The following is a 21,999-nucleotide window of genomic DNA, read 5'->3' as shown; positions in this document are numbered from 1 at the left end:
AAAAAATTATTTTATTTAACTAGATACAGATATAAAAAAAATAACTAGATACAGATGCAATTATTTTAAAAAGTATACTTAAGAAAAATTAACTAGATAGATATAAACACAAATATCATTTTTAAATTTAAATAACTAGATATAGAAGCAAAAGTAACTAAATACAATCTTATCAATGCTTATTGGTTAAAAAGCTGTAAGCGCAATAAATATAATCCTTTTTTGTAATATATATACATGCAAGTTTTTTTGAAAGGTTTTTTATTTAAACTTGGCGTCATTTTCTGATTTTCTGATATCACCTCTTTTATAGGCAGAATATATAGCGAATTTTTATTTGGTATATACAACTTTTTTAAAATATATACATACAAGTTTTTTTGAAAGGTTCTTTATTTAAACTTGGCGTCATTTTCTGATATCACCTCTTTTATAGGCAGAATATATAGCAAATTTTTATTTAGTTATATATACAACAACTTTTTTTGAAAGGTTTGTTATTTGTTAATATATATACATTTTTTTGTGGAAGATAAATTTTTTGGAAGGTTAATATATACGACAGCTTTTTTTGAAAGGTTTGTTATTTGTTAATATATACATTTTTTTGTAAAAGATAAATTTTTTGGAAGGTTAATATATACGACAGCTTTTTTTGAAAGGTTTACGTGTTTATATAAACAACTTTTTTTTGGAAGGTTTGTTAATGTATACGACATTTTTTTTGGAAGATTAATTTTTTTAGAAGGTCAATATATACGACAGCTTTTTTATGATCAATTACACATGCGCGACAAACATCGATTACACAAGCGGCACAAACAATACGTTATGCATATATGGTATATGCATATATCGCAGCGCGACGCATATAGTGCGACATTGACAACTCATTTCTGAAAAATGCAATTTTGAAACATAATATAATCATATATGGTTGTATTCAGCGTAAAAAATGCTACAACTTTTGTCATAACAAAAATTTTGAAATTCGTAAAAATAATAAGAAGGAATGAGGGTAAATTAAAAAATATAAAATTTTTTTAAAAATCGAGCTACGCGGTTATAAAGCTCATAAAAGACCATGCAACTTTTATTCGAAACATTTTTTGATATCTCTTACAGTTTTGACGATATTCAGTCAAAACCAAAAAAACCGTTTTAGCTTGTAGGGGTTGTTTCAACCCTAAACGTGCGAGAAAGCACATAAAAAAAAATACGTGTCTCTTATTTTGAGCTACTTTACAACATATTTAAAGCTTGTCAAAAACGGAGGGGGACACTTGGGTCTCTTTCCTTGTTAGTGTAGACGGGCGAAAGTGGTCGGATGAGCCACAAGTAGGATTATCCTTCGGTGTAGATAGGGCATAACGTTAAGGACGAAATACCTAGTAACTTTTGCAGACATTATATAATTCGTCTACTAGAGACATTATTCTAAATAAATTATTTATTAAAATAATAATTAATGTAATAATTTAAATCGCCGTTCTACACAAAATTGATATATATATGTGAAATTCCTTCCTCAATAATAATAATAAAATTTATTCTTATTTCTTTCGAAATCTCTTCTCTTTTTTTACATAACTTGACATTCTTTTATATACTTAGGCATAAATCGAATTTGCATTGGAGCATCAAAGTAACTAAAACAACATACAAATATTGAATTGCATCCAGTTGCTCTTTACACCTTGGTGCGAAAGATACAAGTCGTCGTGCACAGTATCGCATTAACTGCTGACAATGAGTATATAGTGTGTATTTGATTATTTAGACTATTTTGTATAAGCAATACTATTATATTTTATTTTTGTTTAAAATGTTTCGTGCTACAGTTGATTTAACTGAGACAGTTACCACTGGTCTGCATAGAATTGTGAAATATTTAAAATATAAACAAAATGGCATCAAACTCAGAAAATCAGAACGACAATCACATGAATTACCGCATAGATAATGCAACAACAGACAAACGTTATGAACTCGCCGAGGCAAAGAACGCAATGAAATATAAGAAGCACGTGGTGAAGAATATGAAACATTTCACGGACCAGCATACAAAGTCTAACAACGAATGGACGTCTAACAATGACGAATGGACGGATAAAGAATATGAGCATACAATGGAAAATATGAAAACGTATATTCCAAAATTGCCAAATTCTTTATTGTTCTTCATATCGGCCGCGCTACATTGTGGAGATTGCGGCCGAAGTGCAACAAACAGACCGCTCTGGTTGGATATAAACATGTTTCAGAGAGGACAAAAATTCGCACGAGAACACATCTTCTCGATCTTCCTCGCTAACATGCTGTCACTGTTCCAAATATTTACTTTTAGAGACGGTCTCAAACCGATGATTTTGAGCCGGCAATCTCACACGCCGTACTTAGCGTTTAGAAGGTATAAGTTGTAATAATTTCGACAAAATTTTTCAAATATATGAAAAGATTTCTACATAACTTAATAATTAGATTTAAATCAAATAATTTATTCTTCTATTAAACTTGTATTTCTTATAATGATAATGGTATATTTACAGAAATCATTCAATATATAAAAGAGCTCGAGAATAACAAAAAGCAGAAATTACGGAATTTTTTACTCTACTGCAAAATAATTTTATAGATTAGAATAGATCAGAATAGATTAACTATAGCTAATCTCAACTGTTAAGTAATAAATATAAATAATTTTTTCGAAATAATATACAAAACTGTAGTTGAATTAAATTTAAATGATTGAATAAAATTACATTCGGTATCTTTTTGAAAAAAATGCATGTCAAAATTTTATCATTGTCAAGATACTTATCTACTGTTTGCCGTGTGAAAAACTGGATAACAGAGGATCCTTGGACCGAAAATACAAAGGCTTATTAAGATATTCAAGCTGTGCGTAGAATGCACCGTGCGATACGGCTGAAACTTTGCGAGTACGATCAGGAGGAACTCGATGCGGCCACTAAAATTTCGAACCCATGGTGCCCGGATAGAAAAACAATCCTAGAAGATTTTTCCTCCTGTCCGTATCCGACCGTGGCAAACGGTTGTCTTCATCTACTGCTCAAACCCACGGGATTAAATCAAGCTGATATGGCAGCTACGCAATTCGCTTTCATGGGAATAATTCTGCTTTATCCGCACGAGCTCGGCGTTCACGTTAGCGACGAAGATATGATAGCTTTTTGTCACCTATGGAGAGGTATAGGATATCTTCTTGGTATCGAAGATGAGTAAGTACGATCTGGCGTTTCCGCGCAAGTTCGCTCATCATTACATTTCAAACACTGCGATGTTAATAGCAAGATCATTATGGCAGTAAGTTCAACTAATAACGAGTTTAAACTTTTCTTTTGAGTTTAACGTATTTCCATTCTAAAATAAATTTTTTATTTATCTGAACATTGGTTTTTAATCTTTATCCAATGCATATTTTTGCTTTTGTTTCTTGATTTTTATTTGTTATGTGTTTGTTGACTGATTTATTACTTTTTATAATCTATTATAATATGTTATTCTATAATCTGTTCTATAAAATTAATACGTTTTACCGACAATAAATCTATGCTCTAGATACAATTTTTGTCGCGGTAGTCTTGAGGAGATAAAGCAAAGGGGGCGAGACTTCACCGAAACTTGGGTGAGACCGTATTTACGGCAAGTAACACCTGAATGGGAGCACATGCTAAGATGTTTGGTAAAAGGTACAAATTATTATATGCCGAATAGTCTCGCATTCAACCAGATTTTACTGCTCTTCGCTGATTTATTAAGCATTAATATGCCACATATGCGAAAAACGCTCACTTATTTTCAACGATTGCAGCTTATGTTACTACGGTAAGCACAAATAAATAAATCAAAAGTGTATATGCAACTTTTAGTTAAAAATATAATAATTGGTAAAATTTGCACATCTTAATTATTATATTTGTAATTTATAATGATAAATATCTATAGTAGTTTATAATCATAACATTTTTAATAATTATTCTGCATAATTTTAGTTTTATATTACATTATGGCATGAAAATACAATTCGTACGAGAGTATGTTAACAGAAGAGTTCTAAAGAGTCTCGATAAAGTGACTAAATTTGATCGCGAAAAACACAAAACGCTCAAAAAAAGATCTGCTCAAAAGGTTCCAGATTTTTTCTGCGATTCTTAACTGAGAATGGTTAACAATTATATTCCAAAATAATAGCTTTATTCTATTTTTGTCAAAATTAAAAGATCTAAGAAAGAAAAATAAAATATTCTAAATTTATTCTTCTCTTTTCCTTGTTTTACATATTAAAATATATAAATGAGTCTCTGCGTGTACAATAGTTCATCCTTATATATTCAATAAATGTACTATTTTTCCTGTTTAGCTGTTCTCTTATTACTTCATATTACGTATGATGTTATATGTAATACTTCGTATTAATGTATCAAATCTTTTTTTCCTTTTATATGTATATCTTACAAAACTGTAATTAATGTAAGTAATGTTTCTATGAATGTATTTGACATATCACATTTGACATTAAACATATCATTTGTACGCATCTTTTGAAAAGATTCCTTTCCTCATTTAGAATGGATTGCTTGAAATTGCAGGAAATACAAACAAAATTAAAATAATAATTAAATCCCCTCATTGCAGTGTTAACTTCATGATAAAAACTGATAGTTAATAAATATATATTACAAGTATTCTATTTTTCAAATTTATATATATTTATATATTTCGCCATGCTTTAAAATTACAACAAATATTTACAACAAATTACTTTTTAATAAAGTGATGTATGAAACAATCGGTCAAACACTAAATTATAGTCCGAAAAAACAAGTGCATCTTCGCAAAAAAATTTAGAAAATAAATACAAAATTTTTCTATTAGTGGAAAAACTATACGCAAAAAATAATGTTCTTGAAATATTTTTATTATTTTTTTACTGCTAAAAAATATAAGAAAATAATGTCAAAATATATTACTTACTCTGATATCTACATTGCTTTCATACCACATCTTTTTGCAATTCAAAAATTAATATATCTGTGACATAATAATTACAATGGAAATTTTATCAAAATTTTGCTTTTTTTGTTATGACCCAAAAAAAAAATCAAAATATTTATTGAATTAAATAATAATTAAATAATAATAATAATAAAATAAATAATTAAACAATAATAATAAAAAAATCAAAGCAAGCTAACAAAAGCAAGCGTGCAGCAGCGTCAGCGCGACTTTTGAGTGCACCGGTGTGAAACTGGCAATCAACTTAACAAAATATACAAATAAATAGTATAGCCTGTGTTTGTACTTCAAAGAGTTAAAAATTATATATAGGGATTAAAAACTGATCAGCGTTCAACTATAATGTTTTAATTTAATTTAATATTTCAACATCTTTGCATAATTATACTCCTCCAAATTTCTTTCCTCGTTTATCTATACTTCTGTTGTACTCTTTAATTTACACTTACAATGAACTCAGTTTTTTTCATTGAAAATTATAAAACTTGTTCGTCGTAGAAAACTTGCTAAAAGACGAAATAAACAGTTATAAATATTAATGTATACTTTATTTTTAACTTTTCAGGTAATACTTGTATTGAAAACCAAACATTTGCATGCATTAAATTGCGTATTATGTCATCAACAACATCAGAAGGTCAACTATGGCTGACCTTCTCTATTCAACTTCTACATATAAGTAAATTCAATTTTTTTAAATAAATGTATAATATAGGTTTAATTATTAACATGTTAGTTCGGTCTAGCAGCGACAAATTCTTTATTCTTATTAATTATATTTTCCTGATTTGATTATTGCAATTTAAAAAAATTTTGTTTATATTAATTTATAAGAAAAAATTTGTGAGATATATTTATAAAAAATTTTATTTGTTTTAATTACAAGATATTTATTTAAGATATACATATTTAAAAAATATTTGCAAATCAATCAAGTTCTAATTTTCTAAATGTTCCCGGAACTCCGAACAATTCGTCAGGATTTATTATAGAATTTACTCGAAGAGATTCCTGGGTTTTCCGTCTTCCTTCTTTTATAAGACAGTCTCTTTGTTGGGCTAGTTTTGCACGCCACATATCTAAAAACAATAACAGCAAAAATTACTTCTTAAATATTTAAATTTTTTAATCACTTTTTAATCTCTAAATTATATTTAAAAAAGAGATAGACAATTTTAAGTATATCTGCCATTGCCGAGATATAATAATTAAAATAAAATTTATTTCTCATCAAACATATGGTTAAGTGCTATTTATTTTTTGTTTTGCATTTTAATTTTAAAGTTGTTGTATTTTGTTGATAAATGTGACATGTATTTAAAACGATGATGATATTTTACCTGTTAATATGTCCATTGACGGTTCTTCACCGCCATATTCCGCTGGTAAAATTGCTTTTGGTATTGTTTCATATAATGATTCTATTCCTGATTTGCAAACGTGGATCTGAAATAATAGAGCCAATTGAAATTGTGGAATTGTTTTAAGAAAGGCCAAACTACAGTTATTTATCAAATTATATTTTTATAATTTTAAAATATACTTACTCTGTTGAACAATTTTGCTCTAAATATTGATTTCGCTGCGTTCATAAATATGTCTATATATTTTGGAGCATGGATGAAATAAACCGCTTTTATCCTTAAACTGTATGCCGCCTAAATAATTGAAGTAATATAAATTAACAATGATTTATGAAATGATGACTTCGAGCCAATTTTTTTAACTCGAAATCCTTATTTCACAATTTATTGTTAATATACGCAAACCTTCAAATATTTTAATTATAATATAATTACTTTTTGCTAGATATTGTTTTATAGTAAAAAATATTACGTACCATACAAGAATCAAATTTTTTCAACATAGGTGGTGAATACTTTAATAACTGATTAATAGTTACACCAGTACAATCCCAAATTACAGCGATGTCAGGGACTATATCTTCTTCCATTCCTGTCTCAAATATCATCGTAAAATACCTGCAATATTAATTAGTAATATGCGTTTTGTATCTTTGAAAAAAAAAGAAAAATTTTATATTTTTAAATATATATTTTTAAATATATGTATATGGGTTAGTTGTAAATCTATAATTTGTTATTGTTCAATCATTATGTTCGGGCGTCATTTGTAGATGAAATACAATCGTTCGAAAATTATTTTGTTTTATTGAATCTACAAACTATTCTTTATATCCATATGAACTTTCTATTTCCCAAATGGTGCAAGTAAAATTCTTCAATTGTTGAGAAATAAACGTTTTGCGTTCGAATTAACGTGGAAATGTATATTAAAATATTTCCAAATATTAAATAAAATAGAAAATTAGAAAAATAATAATTAAAATATTAATAATTTTATAATAATTATAAAAATAATATTTCTAATAAAACTCAAATCTTGTAAAAAGGGGCTAATGAGTTAATGCTAGATGGTCGTGCAAATACTTATATATTTACCAAATAAACACAAAGAATAACCGTTTCGACATGAGATCAGGCCTTTTTCATTATCAAAATACATACGCATTTTTAGCGATGTAATATTCTCAATTCTAAATCGCGCACATTCTATATCTTATTAGTATATTATGTATAGACAAACAAAATATTAAATTTTTGTGAAATAGTATATTTGTTCTGCTTTGTAGATATTACATACGTACTTTAGAATTGTCCAAGCATTATACATAGGAGAGTCATCTTGTATTAGACGACAGATATACAATCTGTATCCTTCTGGTGTTAATTTCGGCAAACCTATATTCTGACTAAAATAAGTAAATATTGAGAAAAATATTATACAATTGTGTTTGTGTAAATACAAAAATAGATTTTAAATTATCAGGCAAAGAATTTTTGCAATAAATATAAATATTTGTTAATATTTATTGCTTATTGTTACAATATTATAACTAAAATTTTTAATCGTACTATTTTTTAGATTAAAAATATTTTCTATAGCAACATTTATAAATCTAGAAATAATTTATGATTGGTTTAAGTGCTTACAAGTATGTGTGAAGAAGATTTATATCATCGCTAAACGGATCGAAATTTTCGAAAAGTTCCGGAACCAGATTGCGAAGAGTGTAAAGCGTATCCAAATTTTTTTTAGCTTTTTCGAAATTAAACTTTACAGCATAAATAAAAAATTTTAATCGTTGATCAGAGATATCTGTAAAGCGGAAAATAATATTTGTCATTATCTTAATATATATAATATAAAGAAATTATGAATAAAACATTGTGCATTGTTTATTATTAAATGTAGATATTATGATTAAACTTGTATATTTTTAAGATTTTTAGATAATTATTAACAAATTAATCGATAAAATTGATTAAAAATTAGAAATACAAACCTTGAGGAAGATGACTTTGCTGTTTCAGCCATAGTCGAAATTTCGACAACAACTCTTCCAAAAGTTTTTCATCTCCACCACTATTCTTTAGAACTTCTTTTAGCGTAGGTACTTCGAGCTTCAACATTTTTGTTATCGTTTGTTTTTTCACCAAATTGTTTTGTATATATACAAACTGAAATTACACATATTTTAGGCTACATGCTTTTGTCACAAAATAAAATTAGGAATAGGATTTTATTTTGAATTTTATATTATCTCGCGTGTTATACATCGTTCAAAATGAAATAGGAACTAATAATCATGAGACATTATTATTAATATTACATTAGATATAATATTACATACAAAATATTACAATAATATTAAATTTAATAGCTATATGAGCCCTAAAAATTAGCACGACGATGCACTGGTGCGTTTATAACTCGGACACTCAAGTAAGAGTATGTACACCTTTTTGAAATTGATTGATTTATGTAACCGCCTTCCGACAATCTTGCGTCTGACGCGTACCTTTATTATGTTTTTCTAACGTTCCGTTGACTTTGTATCTCTCACTGAGGATGGCCAATATAAATGGGCCGAAACGTCTGTTGTAACTGATTCTTTTTAATCACAATTTACTGAGCAAATAATACCTGGCTCTGGGCTTATATAGCTATTAAATTTAATGCTATAATTTTATCATTAAGAAAGCCCAATTAGACATTTCTTTTATTAATAATATTACATTAATATTATAATTTATCTCCGATTATAATCCCACTGACTTAGTTGTTTATAAAATATTAATAATTTTTTATAGTCTCATTAAGATATAAACTTAGAATTTATACGAGAATCAAAATATACTGGAAACAGATCTAACAATTAGGACATTATTCCTTTGCTTGCGTCTTTTATACGTTATTATCCCAGTTATTATACACTTGTTGTACGTCACAGAAGAACTTTCATCATCAAGTTGACGCATGGAGCTGCTCACGGAGATGGTAAATACTTTAATACATGATGGATATTTGCACCAGCACAATCTCAAATTACAGAGATGTCAGGAACTATATCTTCTTCTATGCCTGTCTCGGATATCATCATAATATACCTGCAATATTAATTAGTAATATGCGTTTTGTATCTTCGAAAGGAAAATGAAGAACTTTTTATATATTTTTAAATATAAATATGTATATGGGTTTGTCAGAAGTCCACAATTTGTTATTGTTTAATATTGTTTAATATAGTAGGAAACAAGATCAACAGAAAAAGAAACTGTTTGCTCGAATTTATGCAATAATAGGAGAGAAAAAGATAAAGAATAATAAAAAAACACATCTTTATTTGACGTTAAACGTGTTTATTTAGATTGTATAGATTGTAAAACTGGGATAATTGATTTGTTGTGATTGCACAGTGCTTATTGAGAATGCTTAAACTATAATTATTCACGCTTACTGTAAGCATTTAATGACTGCGACGCAAATAGTTTTTGCTATTATGTAAAATTAATCTATGTGTTTTTGTTGACTTCATTTCATTTCATATTAATATTAATATAAAGTGCACGTGTATTTTTTATTTCGATTTTAGAATAATATTAATATGGATTAATTTTACGTAATAGCAAAAACTACTTATATGCGTCACAAAGTTTGTTATTCAATGCGGATAGTAGGCGTGAATAATTATCCAAGGAACACATGCTCGTTATATATATGTTTCTTGTATGTATCTAATGTTTTTCAAACGTGAAGCATCAATAAAAAGCGTTTTTGAAATCATAATTTAAGAAACGGTTATTCATGTTTATAAAAAACAAAAAAATTTTTTTAAATTTTATTTGTGCTTAATTTTTTTCATATATTTTTCTTTAGTCCTATAATGTTTAAATGTTCTTTAAGAACTTAATGTAATAAAAATTAAATAATTATAAATTTAATTAATAAAAATGGTTTAGCAAAAAAATTTTTTTACTATATTTATGATACTGATATTATGATATATTGATATTTACCATATTTGTGATGAATTAAATACTATATTTGTGATTTCTTATTGTAACTGCAGAAAACATATTAACTATTGCATATATAAACATATATATTTTTTTCACGAATAAAAGAAAAAACCGTTTTTTCTTTATCTGCGAAAAAAATTTGCTTTTTCTCACGGAATTAAAATAATAATGTATTCATACATATGTACTATGTATATGTGTACCAAGCAGCACAAATGTCTTTAGACATTTTAGACATTTTTTAGTTTTTTTTAAGCAATTATTCTGCCTATTTACACACGCACACACACACGCGTGCGCGCACACACAATGTATTATTTTATTAATTCTGTGAATAAAAGTACATTTTTTTCGCGCGTGGATAAAGGATAAAGGGGGATTTCGAAGAAACATTTATGAAACGTTTCTGAAACAAACATGTGCTATCTGGGTAATTTAGATTACTTCGGCGATTATGTAGGTGATATACAGTTTAAGAGTAAAAGTGCTTTACATAATAAATGCATATAATATTGAGATATTTTAATATTAACTTTTTATATATATATATATACAAGACTATAAATCTTAAAGAAGCATTTGACGCTGTCATACGCAACAAAAAGCGCGCAATGCTACTTCGTGGCCGGTTCGATAGAAAGAAGACTAAACATAGCATATCTATTTCTTTATAATATCCGAGCGTGGAGCGCACTTAGACACGTTTCTTACTTTTGTGCATGCCCCCTATACCACGATTTTATGTGACTAGCGACTGCTAACATCACTGCCGATAGGAAATAAGCTGCTGTATGTAACTGTGAAGTACATTGTTAAAGGGCAGCAGAGACGTTGATTACGCGAAATGCATGAAAGCTTGATGGCTCTGACAGTATCTCGGTGGTTTATTGAAAGAGTGAGAACCTGTTCGCATTCGCGGTCGGATCGGGGATCCCGATGATCTTGGTGGGACGGAAAAGATAGCAGCGGTTGGGGAGAGAGGCGTGATTTTTCAATGCGTTGGTGGGGTTGCGCGAGTTGTCGAAAGAAGCTCGGACTGCTCAGTGTGCAGCGAGTTCACTACACTCTTCACGATGGCGTATATAAAATACAAGTCGTCGCGCGCAGTATCGCATTAACTGCTGACAATGGGTATATAGTGTGTATTTAACTATTTAGACTATTTTGTATAAGCAATACTATTATTTTTCATTTTTGTTTAAAATGTTTTGTGTTACAGTTGATTTAACTGAGACGGTTACCATTGGTCTGCATAGAATTGTGAAATATTTAAAATATTATAAACAAAATGGTATCAAACTTAGAAAATCAGAACGACAATCACATGGATTACCGCATAGATAATGCAACAACAGACAAACGTTATGAACTCGCCGAGGCAAAGAACGCAATGAAATATAAGAAGCACGTGGTGAAGAATATGAAACATTTCACGAACCAGCATACGAAGTCTAACAACGAATGGACGCCTAACAATGACGAATGGACGTCTAACAATGACGAATGGACGGATAAAGAATATGAGCATACAATAGAAAATATGAAAACGTATATTCCAAAATTGCCAAATTCTTTATTGTTCTTCATATCGGCCGCGCTACATCGTGGAGATTGCGGCCGAAGTGCAACGGACAGACCGCTCTGGTTGGATATGGACATGTTTCAGAGAGGACAAAAATTCGCACGAGAACACATCTTCTCGATCTTCCTCGCTAACATGCTGTCACTGTTCCAATTATTTACTTTTATAGACGGTCTTAAACCAATGATTTTGAGCCGGCAATCTCACACGCCGTACTTAGCGTTTAGAAGGTATAAGTTGTAATAATTTCGACAAATTTTTCAAATATATGAAAAGATTTCTACAGAACTTAATAATTAGATTTAAATCAAATAATTTATTCTTCTATTAAACTTGTATTTCTTATAATGATAATGGTATATTTACAGAAATCATTCAATATATAGCTCGAGAATATCAAAAAGCAAAAATTAAGGAAATTTTTACTCTACTGCAAAATAATTTTAACTATAGCTAATTTCAACTGTTATGTAATAAATATAAATAATTTTTTCGAAATAATATACGAAACTGTAGTTGAATTAAATTACAATAATTGAATTAAATTACATTTGATATCTTTTTGAAAAATGCATGTCAAAATTTTATCATTGAAGATACTTATCTACTGTTTGCCGTGTGAAAAACTGGATAACAGAGGATCCTTGGACCGAAAATACAAAGGCTCATCAAGATATTCAAACTGTGCGTAGAATGCACCGTGCGATACGGCTGAAACTTTGCGAATACGATCAGGAAGAACTCGATGCGGCTACTAAAATCCCGAACCCATGGTGCCCGGATAGAAAAACAATCCTAGAAGATTTTTCCTCCTGTCCGTATCCGACCGTGGCAAACGGTTGTCTTCATCTACTGCTCAAACCCACGGGATTAAATCAAGCTGATATGGCAGCTACGCAATTCGCTTTCATGGGAATAATTCTGCTTTATCCGCACGAGCTCGGCGTTCACGTTAGCGACGAAGATATGATAGCTTTTTGTCACCTATGGAGAGGTATAGGATATCTTCTTGGTATCGAAGATGAGTAAGTACGATCTGGCGTTTCCGCGCAAGTTCGCTCATCATTACATTTCAAACACTGCGATGTTAATAGCAAGATCATTATGGCAGTAAGTTCAACTAATAACGAGTTTAAACTTTTCTTTTGAGTTTAACGTATTTCCATTCTAAAATAAATTTTTTATTTATCTGAACATTGGTTTTTAATCTTTATCCAATGCATATTTTTGCTTTTGCTTCTTGATTTTTATTTCTTATGTGTTTGTTGACTGATTTATTACTTTTTATAATCTATTATAATATGTTATTCTATAAAATTAATACGTTTTACCGACAATAAATCTATGCTCTAGATACAATTTTTGTCGCGGTAGTCTTGAGGAGATAAAGCAAAGGGGGCGAGACTTCACCGAAACTTGGGTGAGACCGTATTTACGGCAAGTAACACCTGAATGGGAGCACATGCTAAGATGTTTGGTAAAAGGTACAAATTATTATATGCCGAATAGTCTCGCATTCAACCAGATTTTACTGCTCTTCGCTGATTTATTAAGCATTAATATGCCACATATGCGAAAAACGCTCACTTATTTTCAACGATTGCAGCTTATGTTACTACGGTAAGCACAAATAAATAAATCAAAAGTGTATATGCAACTTTTAGTTAAAAATATAATAATTGGTAAAATTTGCACATCTTAATCATTATATTTGTAATTTATAATGATAAATATCTATAGTAGTTTATAATCATAACATTTTTAATAATTATTCTGCATAATTTCAGCTTTATATTACATTATGGCATGAAAATACAATTCGTACGAAAGTATGTTAACAGAAGAGTTCTAAAGAGTCTCGATAAAGTGACTAAATTTGATCGCGAAAAACACAAAACGCTCAAAAAAAGATCTGCTCAAAAGGTTCCAGATTTTTTCTGCGATTCTTAACTGAGAATGGTTAACAATTATATTCCAAAATAACAGCTTTATTCTATTTTTGTCAAAATTAAAAGGTCTAAGAAGGAAAAATAAAGTATTCTAAATTTATTCTTCTCTTTTCCTTGTTTTACATATTAAAATATATAAATGAGTCTCCGCGTGTACAATAGTTCATCCTTATATATTCAATAAATGTACTATTTTTCCTGTTTAGCTGTTCTCTTATTACTTCATATTACGTATGATGTTATATGTAATACTTCGTATTAATGTATCAAATCTTTTTTTCCTTTTATATGTATGTCTTACAAAACTGTAATTAATGTAAGTAATGTTTCTATGAATGTATTTGACATATCACATTTGACATTAAACATATCATTTGTACGCATCTTTTGAAAAGATTCCTTTCCTCATTTAGAATGGATTGCTTGAAATTGCAGGAAATACAAACAAAATTAAAATAATAATTAAATCCCCTCATTGCAGTGTTAACTTCATGATAAAAACTGATAGTTAATAAATATATATTACAATTATTCTATTTTTCAAATTTATATATATTTATATATTTCGCCATGCTTTAAAATTACAACAAATATTTACAACAAATTACTTTTTAATAAAGTGATGTATGAAACAATCGGTCAAACACTAAATTATAGTCCGAAAAAACAAGTGCATCTTCGCAAAAAAATTTAGAAAATAAATACAAAATTTTTCTATTAGTGGAAAAACTATACGCAAAAAATAATGTTCTTGAAATATTTTTATTATTTTTTTACTGCTAAAAAATATAAGAAAATAATGTCAAAATATATTACTTACTCTGATATCTACATTGCTTTCATACCACATCTTTTTGCAATTCAAAAATTAATATATCTGTGACATAATAATTACAATGGAAATTTTATCAAAATTTTGCTTTTTTTGTTATGACCCAAAAAAAAATTAAAATATTTATTGAATTAAATAATAATTAAATAATAATAATAATAAAATAAATAATTAAACAATAATAATAAAAAAATCAAAGCAAGCTAACAAAAGCAAGCGTGCAGCAGCGTCAGCGCGACTTTTGAGTGCACCGGTGTGAAACTGGCAATCAACTTAACAAAATATACAAATAAATAGTATAGCCTGTGTTTGTACTTCAAAGAGTTAAAAATTATATATAGGGATTAAAAACTGATCAGCGTTCAACTATAATGTTTTAATTTAATTTAATATTTCAACATCTTTGCATAATTATACTCCTCCAAATTTCTTTCCTCGTTTATCTATACTTCTGTTGTACTCTTTAATTTACACTTACAATAAACTCAGTTTTTTTCATTGAAAATTATAAAACTTGTTCGTCGTAGAAAACTTGCTAAAAGACGAAATAAACAGTTATAAATATTAATGTATACTTTATTTTTAACTTTTCAGGTAATACTTGTATTGAAAACCGAACATTTGCATGCATTAAATTGCGTATTATGTCATCAACAACATCAGAAGGTCAACTATGGCTGACTTTCTCTATTCAACTTCTACATATAAGTAAATTCAATTTTTTTAAATAAATGTATAATATAGGATTAATTATTAACATGTTAGTTCGGTCTAGCAGCGACAAATTCTTTATTCTTATTAATTATATTTTCCTGATTTGATTATTGCAATTTAAAAAAATTTTGTTTATATTAATTTATAAGAAAAAATTTGTGAGATATATTTATAAAAAATTTTATTTGTTTTAATTACAAGATATTTATTTAAGATATACATATTTAAAAAATATTTGCAAATCAATCAAGTTCTAATTTTCTAAATGTTCCCGGAACTCCGAACAATTCGTCAGGATTTATTATAGAATTTACTCGAAGAGATTCCTGGGTTTTCCGTCTTCCTTCTTTTATAAGACAGTCTCTTTGTTGGGCTAGTTTTGCACGCCACATATCTAAAAACAATAACAGCAAAAATTACTTCTTAAATATTTAAATTTTTTAATCACTTTTTAATCTCTAAATTATATTTAAAAAAGGGATAGACAATTTTAAGTATAGTCTGCCATTGCCGAGATATAATAATTAAAATAAAATTTATTTCTCATCAAACATATGGTTAAGTGCTATTTATTTTTTTGTTTTGCATTTTAATTTTAAAGTTGTTGTATTTTGTTGATAAGTGTGACATATATTTAAAACAATGATGATATTTTACCTGTTAATATGTCCATTGACGGTTCTTCACCGCCATATTCCGCTGGTAAAATTGCTTTTGGTATTGTTTCATATAATGATTCTATTCCTGATTTGCAAACGTGGATCTGAAATAATAGAGCCAATTGAAATTTTGGAATTGTTTTAAGAAAGGCCAAACTACAGTTATTTAACAAATTATATTTTTATAATTTTAAAATATACTTACTCTGTTGAACAATTTTGCTCTAAATATTGATTTCGCTGCGTTCATAAATATGTCTATATATTTTGGAGCATGGATGAAATAAACCGCTTTTATCCTTAAACTGTATGCCGCCTAAATAATTGAAGTAATATAAATTAACAATGATTTATGAAATGATGACTTCGAGCCAATTTTTTTAACTCGAAATCCTTATTTCACAAATTATTGTTAATATACGCAAACCTTCAAATATTTTAATTATAATATAATTACTTTTTGCTAGATATCGTTTTATAGTAAAAAATATTACGTACCATACAAGAATCAAATTTTTTCAACATAGGTGGTGAATACTTTAATAACTGATTAATAGTTACACCAGTACAATCCCAAATTACAGCGATGTCAGGGACTATATCTTCTTCCATTCCTGTCTCAAATATCATCGTAAAATACCTGCAATATTAATTAGTAATATGCGTTTTGTATCTTTGAAAAAAAAAAGAAAAATTTTATATTTTTAAATATATATTTTTAAATATATGTATATGGGTTAGTTGTAAATCTATAATTTGTTATTGTTCAATCATTATGTTCGGGCGTCATTTGTAGATGAAATACAATCGTTCGAAAATTATTTTGTTTTATTGAATCTACAAACTATTCTTTATATCCATATGAACTTTCTATTTCCCAAATGGTGCAAGTAAAATTCTTCAATTGTTGAGAAATAAACGTTTTGCGTTCGAATTAACGTGGAAATTTATATTAAAATATTTCCAAATATTAAATAAAATAGAAAATTAGAAAAATAATAATTAAAATATTAATAATTGTATAATAATTATAAAAATAATATTTCTAATAAAACTCAAATCTTGTAAAAAGGGGCTAATGAGTTAATGCTAGATGGTCGTGCAAATACTTATATATTTACCAAATAAACACAAAGAATAACCGTTTCGACATGAGATCAGGCCTTTTTCATTATCAAAATACATACGCATTTTTAGCGATGTAATATTCTCAATTCTAAATCGCGCACACTCTATATCTTATTAGTATATTAGTAATCTTAACTAATTGTCAACTCACAAACGCAACACAATCTAATAAAAGCGTCTTTTAACGATATTTCTTCAAGTGTGACTTTTATCATAATGTAGCTGAACGATTTGAAACGATTTTAATCGTAGGCTTAAGTGCAGCATCTTCACTAAATAACAAGTCAATGGAAAAAGTTTGTGATAAGTAAATGTCAAAAGTTATAACAGTAGTACCAATAATTAATTACTTCAAGCAATATTGTTAAAGGACCTGATAATTTTGTAGATAATTTATTGTTAGTCTCATGACAAACAAAATATTAAATTTTTGTAAAATAGTATATTTGTTCTGCTTTGTAGATATTACATACGTACTTTAGAATTGTCCAAGCATTATACATAGGAGAGTCATCTTGTATTAGACGACAGATATACAATCTGTATCCTTCTGGTGTTAATTTCGGCAAACATATATTCTGACTAAAATAAGTAAATATTGAGAAAAATATTATACAATTGTGTTTGTGTAAATACAAAAATAGATTTTAAATTATCAGGCAAAGAATTTTTGCAATAAATATAAATATTTGTTAATATTTATTGCTTATTGTTACAATATTATAACTAAAATTTTTAATCGTACTATTTTTTAGATTAAAAATATTTTCTATAGCAACATTTATAAATCTAGAAATAATTTATGATTGGTTTAAGTGCTTACAAGTATGTGTGAAGAAGATTTATATCATCGCTAAACGGATCGAAATTTTCGAAAAGTTCCGGAACCAGATTGCGAAGAGTGTAAAGCGTATCCAAATTTTTTTTGGCTTTTTCGAAATTAAACTTTACAGCATAAATAAAAAATTTTAATCGTTGATCAGAGATATCTGTAAAGCGGAAAATAATATTTGTCATTATCTTAATATATATAATATAAAGAAATGATAAAGAAATTATGAATAAAATTATGAATAAAACATTGTGCATTGTTTATTATTAAATGTAGATATTATGATTAAACTTGTATATTTTTAAGATTTTTAGATAATTATTAACAAATTAATCGATAAAATTGATTAAAAATTAGAAATACAAACCTTGAGGAAGATGACTTTGCTGTTTCAGCCATAGTCGAAATTTCGACAACAACTCTTCCAAAAGTTTTTCATCTCCACCACTATTCTTTAGAACTTCTTTTAGCGTAGGTACTTCGAGCTTCAACATTTTTGTTATCGTTTGTTTTTTCACCAAATTGTTTTGTATATATACAAACTGAAATTACACATATTTTGGGCTACATGCTTTTGTCACAAAATAAAATTATGAATAGAATTTTATTTTGAATTTTATATTATTTCGCGTGTTATACATCGTTCAAAATAAAATAGGAACTAATAATCATGAGACATTATTATTAATATTACATTAGATATAATATTACATACAAAATATTACAATAATATTAAATTTAATAGCTATATGAGCCCTAAAAATTAGCACGACGATGCGCTGGTGCGTTTATAACTCCGACACTCAAGTAAGAGTATGTACACCTTTTTGAAATTGATTGATTTATGTAACCGCCTTCCGACAACCTTGCGTCTGACGCGTACCTATATTATGTTTTTCTAACGTTCCGTTGACTTTGTATCTCTCACTAAGGATGGCCAATATAAATGGACCGAAACGTCTGTTGTAACTGATTCTTTTTAATCACAATTTACTGAGCAAATAATACCTCTCTGGCTCTGGGCTTATATAGCTATTAAATTTAATGCTATAATTTTATCATTATGAAAGCCCAATTAGACATTTCTTTTATTAATAATATTACATTAATATTATAATTTATCTCCGATTATAATCCCACTGATTTAGTTGTTTATAAAATATTAATAATTTTTTATAGTCTCATTAAGATATAAACTTAGAATTTATACGAGAATCAAAATATACTGGAAACAGATCTAACAATTAGGACATTATTCCTTTGCTTGCGTCTTTTATACGTTATTATCCCCGTTATTATACACTTGTTGTACGTCACAGAAGAACTTTCATCATCAAGTTGACGCATGGAGCTGCTCACGGAGATGGTAAATACTTTAATACATGATGGATATTTGCACCAGCACAATCTCAAATTACAGAGATGTCAGGAACTATATCTTCTTCCATGCCTGTCTCGAATATCATCATAATATACCTGCAATATTAATTAGTAATATGCATTTTGTATCTTCGAAAGAAAAATGAAGAACTTTTTATATATTTTTAAATAGAAATATGTATATGGGTTTGTTAGAAGTCCACAATTTGTTATTGTTTAATATTGTCTAATATAGTAGGAAACAAGATCAACAGAAAAAGAAACTGTTTGCTCGAATTTATGCAATAATAGGAGAGAAAAAGATAAAGAATAATAAAAAAACACATCTTTATTTAGACGTTATGTTAAACGTATTTATTTAGATTGTATAGATTGTAAAACTGAGATAATTGATTTGTTGTGATTGCACAGTGCTTATTGAGAATGCTTAAACTATAATTATTCACGCTTACTGTAAGCATTTAATGACTGCGACGCAAATAGTTTTTGCTATTATGTAAAATTAATCTATGTGTTTTTCTTGACTTCATTTTATTTCATTTCATATTAATATTAATATAAAGTGCACGTGCATTTTTTATTTCGATTTTGCAATAATATTAATATGGATTAATTTTACGTAATAGCAAAAACTACTTATATGCGTCACAAAGTTTGTCATTCAATGCGGATAGTAGGCGTGAATAATTATCCAGGGAACACATGTTCGTTATATATATGTTTCTTATATGTAGTGTTATATTATATCTAGTGGTATATTATATCTAGTGTTTTTCAAACGTGAAGCATCAATAAAAAGCGTTTTTAAAATTTAAAATTTAAATTTAAGAAACGTTTATTCATGTTTATAAAAAACAAAAAATTTTTTTTAAATTTTATTTGTGCTTAATTTTTTTCATATATTTTTCTTTAGTCCTATAATGTTTAAATGTTCTTTAAGAACTTAATGTAATAAAAATTAAATAATTATAAATTTAATTAATAAAAATGGTTTAGCAAAAGAATTTTTTCACTATATTTATGATACTGATATTATGATATATTGATATTTACCATATTTGTGATGAATTAAATACTATATTTGTGATTTCTTATTGTAACTGCAGAAAACATATTAACTATTGCATATATAAACATATATATTTTTTTCACAAATAAAAGAAAAAACCGTTTTTTCTTTATCTGCGAAAAAAATTTGCTTTTTCTCACGGAATTAAAATAATAATGTATTCATACATATGTACTATGTATATGTGTACCAAGCAGCACAAATGTCTTTAGACATTTTAGACATTTTTTAGTTTTTTTTAAGCAATTATATTGCCTAGGTACACACGCACACACACACGCGCGCGCGCACACACAATGTATTATTTTATTAATTCTGTAAATAAAAGTACATTTTTTTCGCGCGTGGATAAAGGATAAAAGGGGATTTCGAAGAAACATTTATGAAACGTTTCTGAAACGAACATGTGCTATCTGGGTAATTTAGATTACTTCGGCGATTATTTAGGCGATATACAGTTTAAGAGTAAAAGTGCTTTACATAATAAATGCATATAATATTGAGATATTTTAATATTAACTTTTTATATATATATATATATATATATATATATATATATATATACAAGACTATAAATTTTGAAGAAGCATTTGACGCTGTCATACGCAACAAGAAGCGCGCAATGTTACTTCGTGGCCGGTTCGATTGAAAGAAGACTAAACATAGTATATCTATTTCTTTATAATATCCAAGCGTGGAGCGCACTTGGACACGTTTCTTACTTTTGTGCATGCCCCCTATACCACGATTTTATGTGACTAGCGGCTGCTAACATCACTGCCGATAGGAAATAAGCTGCTGTATGTAACTGTGAAGTACATTGTTAGAGGGCAGCAGAAACGTTGGTTACGCGAAATGCATGAAAACTTGATGGCCCTGACAGTATCTCGCTGGTTTATTGAAAGAGTGAGAACCTGTTCGCATTCGCGGTCGGATCGGGGATCCCGATGATCTTGGTGGGACGGAAAAGGTAGCAGCGGTTGGGGAGAGAGGCGTGATTTTTCAATGCGTTGGTGGGGTTGTGCGGGTTGTCGAAAGAGGCTCGGACTGCTCAGTGTGCAGCGAGTCCGTTCACTACAGTCTTCGCGATGGCGTGTATAGGATCGAGTAGGCTATGTGCTCATGTGGAGAAACTGTGCCAGTACGGACATTTCACCCAATTACGGAGGAAAGTTTCGACGACGACATGTGCGAAATCGAGACCGGTGGACTCGCGACCGAGCGGCGCGCTCCTGAAACACTGCCAGGTATGTTTTCACAGTGAAACTCCGATTTATTTCCCACTGCTTACGCTAAGGGATTTTAATTATCTGTTATTTTCCCTTAAGTCAAACGCGTTATCCTAGTGGCTGATGATTTTTCAAACACGACATGATTGAAAAAACACATTCTCCCATTCAGTTTTCGCGATTTTTATGTTCTGTTTCCAG

General features: G+C 28.4%; 4 protein-coding genes and 1 pseudogene across 9 annotated transcripts in view; 3 read left to right on the top strand and 2 right to left on the bottom strand.

Annotated features, from left to right (window-relative positions):
* The window catches only part of LOC105675639 (uncharacterized), a 28,164-nt gene extending 13,830 nt beyond the window's left edge, over positions 1 to 14,334 (top strand). Inside the window, exons 1-5 of one of the 4 annotated variants that reach the window (XM_067359776.1) lie at positions 11,080 to 11,555; positions 11,644 to 12,236; positions 12,699 to 13,031; positions 13,360 to 13,626; positions 13,794 to 14,334. In XM_067359776.1, the coding sequence (XP_067215877.1) occupies positions 11,713 to 12,236; positions 12,699 to 13,031; positions 13,360 to 13,626; positions 13,794 to 13,956 (1,287 nt within the window). In that variant the 5' untranslated portion in view covers positions 11,080 to 11,555; positions 11,644 to 11,712 and the 3' untranslated portion in view covers positions 13,957 to 14,334. Of the gene's footprint in view, positions 1 to 11,079; positions 11,563 to 11,643; positions 12,237 to 12,602; positions 13,032 to 13,359; positions 13,627 to 13,793 lie in introns of those variants that run through there. The other 3 variants (XM_067359773.1, XM_067359774.1, XM_067359775.1) reach the window with 3 other exon arrangements.
* Positions 616 to 5,131, top strand: LOC136996933 (uncharacterized; annotated as a pseudogene).
* On the bottom strand, positions 5,890 to 9,262 carry LOC105668350 (retinol-binding protein pinta-like). 2 transcript variants are annotated; one of them, XM_067359792.1, is made up of 8 exons: positions 9,141 to 9,262; positions 8,408 to 8,582; positions 8,055 to 8,220; positions 7,709 to 7,813; positions 6,881 to 7,022; positions 6,588 to 6,698; positions 6,381 to 6,486; positions 5,890 to 6,119 (listed from the first exon to the last, which is right to left on the bottom strand). In XM_067359792.1, exons 2-8 carry the CDS (start codon positions 8,532 to 8,534, stop codon positions 5,968 to 5,970), a joined length of 909 nt encoding a protein of 302 aa, XP_067215893.1. In that variant the 5' UTR covers positions 8,535 to 8,582; positions 9,141 to 9,262; the 3' UTR covers positions 5,890 to 5,967. The 2 variants fall into 2 exon arrangements, with proteins under 2 accessions (XP_067215893.1, XP_067215895.1); XM_067359794.1 differs by lacking the exon at positions 9,141 to 9,262 and adding an exon at positions 8,924 to 9,058.
* Positions 14,335 to 15,665: 1,331 nt separating the features above from the next.
* On the bottom strand, positions 15,666 to 19,361 carry LOC105668348 (retinol-binding protein pinta-like). Of its 2 annotated transcripts, none has more exons than XM_067359795.1 (8): positions 19,225 to 19,361; positions 18,488 to 18,662; positions 18,112 to 18,277; positions 17,766 to 17,870; positions 16,659 to 16,800; positions 16,366 to 16,476; positions 16,159 to 16,264; positions 15,666 to 15,895 (listed from the first exon to the last, which is right to left on the bottom strand). In XM_067359795.1, exons 2-8 carry the CDS (start codon positions 18,612 to 18,614, stop codon positions 15,744 to 15,746), a joined length of 909 nt encoding a protein of 302 aa, XP_067215896.1. In that variant the 5' UTR covers positions 18,615 to 18,662; positions 19,225 to 19,361; the 3' UTR covers positions 15,666 to 15,743. The 2 variants fall into 2 exon arrangements, with proteins under 2 accessions (XP_067215896.1, XP_067215897.1); XM_067359796.1 differs by lacking the exon at positions 19,225 to 19,361 and adding an exon at positions 19,004 to 19,206.
* A 2,061-nt stretch (positions 19,362 to 21,422) lies between these two features.
* Positions 21,423 to 21,999, top strand: part of qless (decaprenyl diphosphate synthase subunit 1 qless) — a 28,740-nt gene continuing 28,163 nt past the window's right edge. The window contains exon 1 of the mRNA XM_012360682.2: positions 21,423 to 21,816. Coding sequence (XP_012216105.1) covers positions 21,658 to 21,816 — 159 coding nt within the window. The 5' untranslated portion in view covers positions 21,423 to 21,657. The remainder of the gene's footprint in view (positions 21,817 to 21,999) is intronic.

Source organism: Linepithema humile, chromosome 7 (genome assembly GCF_040581485.1).
Source record: "Linepithema humile isolate Giens D197 chromosome 7, Lhum_UNIL_v1.0, whole genome shotgun sequence".
In the NCBI taxonomy this organism is placed as follows: Eukaryota; Metazoa; Arthropoda; class Insecta; order Hymenoptera; family Formicidae; genus Linepithema; species Linepithema humile.
The sequence above is the reverse complement of the archived record's forward strand: the minus strand, read 5'-3'. Positions and strand labels throughout refer to the sequence as shown.

Excerpts from the sequence above, each read along its gene's own strand:
- LOC105668348 (XM_067359795.1), bottom strand. The coding sequence starts at position 18,614 with ATGTTGAAGCTCGAAGTACCTACGCTAAAAGAAGTTCTAAAGAATAGT. Across the intron at positions 16,801-17,765 it reads AATGCTTGGACAATTCTAAA|GTATTTTACGATGATATTTG; the intron begins GTACGTATGTAA and ends TTAATATTGCAG. Across the intron at positions 15,896-16,158 it reads GTCAATGGACATATTAACAG|ATATGTGGCGTGCAAAACTA; the intron begins GTAAAATATCAT and ends TATTGTTTTTAG.
- LOC105668350 (XM_067359792.1), bottom strand. The coding sequence starts at position 8,534 with ATGTTGAAGCTCGAAGTACCTACGCTAAAAGAAGTTCTAAAGAATAGT. Across the intron at positions 8,221-8,407 it reads GCAAAGTCATCTTCCTCAAG|ATATCTCTGATCAACGATTA; the intron begins GTTTGTATTTCT and ends TCCGCTTTACAG. Across the intron at positions 7,814-8,054 it reads AATCTTCTTCACACATACTT|TCAGAATATAGGTTTGCCGA; the intron begins GTAAGCACTTAA and ends TACTTATTTTAG.